Source organism: Hibiscus syriacus, unplaced genomic scaffold (genome assembly GCF_006381635.1).
Source record: "Hibiscus syriacus cultivar Baekdansim isolate YM2019G1 unplaced genomic scaffold, ASM638163v2 tig00117000_pilon, whole genome shotgun sequence".
NCBI classification, from domain to species: Eukaryota; Viridiplantae; Streptophyta; class Magnoliopsida; order Malvales; family Malvaceae; genus Hibiscus; species Hibiscus syriacus.
The window spans coordinates 901,686-904,634 of record NW_024063516.1 but is presented as its reverse complement, the minus strand read 5'-3'; the positions used below and the strand labels follow the sequence as shown (position 1 = coordinate 904,634).

General features: G+C 37.7%; 1 protein-coding gene across 1 annotated transcript; it reads left to right on the top strand.

The window, feature by feature from the left end:
- Nucleotides 1-279: 279 nt before the first annotated feature.
- On the top strand, nucleotides 280-2,711 carry LOC120194688 (high mobility group B protein 9-like). Its single transcript, XM_039196926.1, has 6 exons — nucleotides 280-671; nucleotides 874-952; nucleotides 1,052-1,214; nucleotides 1,375-1,473; nucleotides 2,047-2,402; nucleotides 2,514-2,711. Exons 1-6 carry the CDS (start codon nucleotides 490-492, stop codon nucleotides 2,628-2,630), a joined length of 996 nt encoding a protein of 331 aa, XP_039052857.1. The 5' UTR covers nucleotides 280-489; the 3' UTR covers nucleotides 2,631-2,711.
- The last annotated feature ends 238 nt before the right edge of the window (nucleotides 2,712-2,949 follow it).

Sequence of the window (2,949 nt, the reverse complement as noted above, 5' to 3'; positions counted from 1 at the left end):
CACTTGATTTTATGGTTTTTAACTTATATATGTTACGACTTGCTTTGAATATGACTTGTGATATAAAAAATTATTTTTTATTAAATATTTTTGGTATTTTTATTTAATTTTTTAAATAATTATGATGTCGTCCGGTTCTTCCGACCGATCGAATTAATTCCGGTTCTTCCGACCGATCGAATTAATTCGACCGATTGAACCAATGAATCGATAGCATGACCGATTCGTTAACCGATCTGATTCTAAAAACCATGTTTTTGCCCATTGGTTGGCTTGGCCATTCAGAATGCCAGAAAAAGACGATATAGCTTAATCGTTAATTGCCCGAGCGTCCAAAATCCTCGTTTCTCTAATTTCAGCTTTTCTGCTCCATTAATTACAATCTTATCTTCCAAATAATCTTTCTCATTCCTTGGTATTTGTCATTATCCTCTCCATTAACGTAAAGCTAGTATTCTCTCCCACGAGCGTCTCCGGCCACCACCGTCGATGGATGTGGCCACCAGCAAAATGAAGCCGTCTTCCGCTGGGAAAGCCAAGGGTCGAAATGGGGTTGTTGAGAAGAAAGAATACCCTGACCCACTTGCCTCTCACGAGGAAGTTGTTAAGGATCCTATTGTTTTCTGGGATACTCTTAGGCGGTTTCATTTCATAATGGGAACCAAGTTTATGTAATTCTCATCTTTCACACCCTTTTTTAGGCTCATCTGAAAGGAACTCTACTGCTGATTATTTATTAGTTTTTTGAACTTATAAATGAAACTACACGGATACTCCAACTTGTTTCATAAAGGTGATATCTTTTCATGATCCTTCGTGTTAATCTTTTATTTGACAGTTTATGTATTCTATATTGTTTTTTGTATTTCGAAGGGTTCCTGTGATAGGAGGAAAGGAGTTAGATTTACACGTTCTGTATGTAGAGGCTACCAAAAGGGGTGGTTACGAGAAGGTTAACCATTTTTTATTGTTAATGTTATCATTCAGGTTTTCCTCTAAATGCCCATCTTTTAGAGTATAAAACGTGCTACCAATCATTTTGGCCGTGTAGGTAGTTGCAGAGAAGAAATGGAGGGAAGTGGGTAGTGTTTTCAGCTTCTCTCCGACGACGACAAGTGCATCTTTTGTGCTTAGGAAACACTATTTCAGTTTTCTTTTCCATTACGAGCAGGTTCATTTTTTCAAGATGAAGGGTCCTCTAACTATTCCTGCAGGTTGTAGTTTTCTTTAAGCATATGCTTCTCATTGCATGGGATTTTCCCTTGTTTTTTTCTTTCGTCTGTAGCAGAACACTGTTGCCTGGTCTTACCCATGTTTGTTCTCTTCTGGTTTTTTTGCCGATTTATGTGCGGGTATAATGTGATGTCCATGCAGTTTCATCTCCAGTTAACGAACCTTCATGCAGACCTGAACTAGCTCTTGTGGAATATTCCCCTAAACCGATAAGAGAATTCCCAGATCCACTTGTTGGAGGTAGCTTTTCTTTTCTGTTTTGTTCTTTAAATCCTCTAATTTCTCCTTTTTATTTCTTTCAATGGGATAAAGTAAGTGTCGTCCCAGGTCCACACAACGCAAAATTTTGGAATTTAATTTCTGTATATTAGTGGTGTCTGAAACTCATGTTTCATACAGCTACATTTATCCATATGTTTCTGGTATATGTGGCTATGGTCTTTGTTTTATATATATATATATATTATCTTGTGAAACAAATATGTATATTTAGCTGTCTTTATCTGTGGTAAATTCTGATGTTTTCAATTGCCTGGGACCACGTACCCTCTGTAAACATTTGGTTTTAGAAGGTATTTCAGGTTCAAATCTGCACCTAACTGCCCTTGGAAGGAAAATCTAACATTGACATTTAACATTGTTTAAATAGTTAGTATTAATTATATAGTTGAAACTCATATTCAATACTTGTATATATACGCACTGCTTTGTCTGATATGGCACACTGAATACTCTTGTCATTGCTGTCCATGTAACTTCATACTGCTATGATGTTGATTGGATAACCCATACCTGATATGGTTCTCTTTGTAGGAACCTCATGTTTCTCGGTTACGGGAATCATTGAAGGGAAGTTTGATTGCGGTTATCTGATATCTGTGAGGTTGGGTTCTGAGGTTCTTAGTGGAGTGCTTTACCATCCGGAGCAGCAGCCCGTTTCTGAATATAGCAATGCCATTAAACACATTCGCGGTGGCCGGCATTCCAGGAGGAGGAGGAGAAGCCGAAGGGCGGAAGACCCCAGTTATCCAAAACCAAACAGGAGTGGTTATAACTTTTTCTTTGCAGAAAAGCATTATAAGCTCAAATCACTGTATCCAAACAGGGAGAGGGAGTTCACAAAAATGATTGGGGAGTCTTGGAGCAGTCTTGGCCCAGAAGAGAGGATGGTAATTGTAAAAAAACGAAGAGATAAAAATAACTTAATCGATTACATATAAATTTGCCGAGAACATGAATACAAAGATGTTGTGTATGATGATTAATGTATTTGAGTGCAGGTGTACCAGAACATTGGATTGAAAGACAAGGAAAGATACAAGAGAGAATTGAAAGAGTACAACGAGCGACTTAAGCAGAGGCTGCAGGGTGTGGAAACTGAGAAACCTGATTACTAGAGGATTAACCAAAGCGCAGACATTTGCGACTTACTAAACCCTAAAACTTATGTAGATAATAAGACCGTTGACTTTCCTCATGTAGATATGTTGGCTCTATCAGGCATTATTTAATCCTCAATGATTTATAAGCTTAGTTGACACAAGTACTCCAGTTTGAAGGCGCCAAAGTTGACATATTTCTAAATTAACATCCATATGCAGTGATCATATTCGATGTCAAGCTCTTAATCATTTCTTCAAGCAAACGCTCTCTCTACGGCATGTTTTGGTAGTTCATTATGTGCTAAGATGCTACAGAAATCGTTAGTTTGTTCAT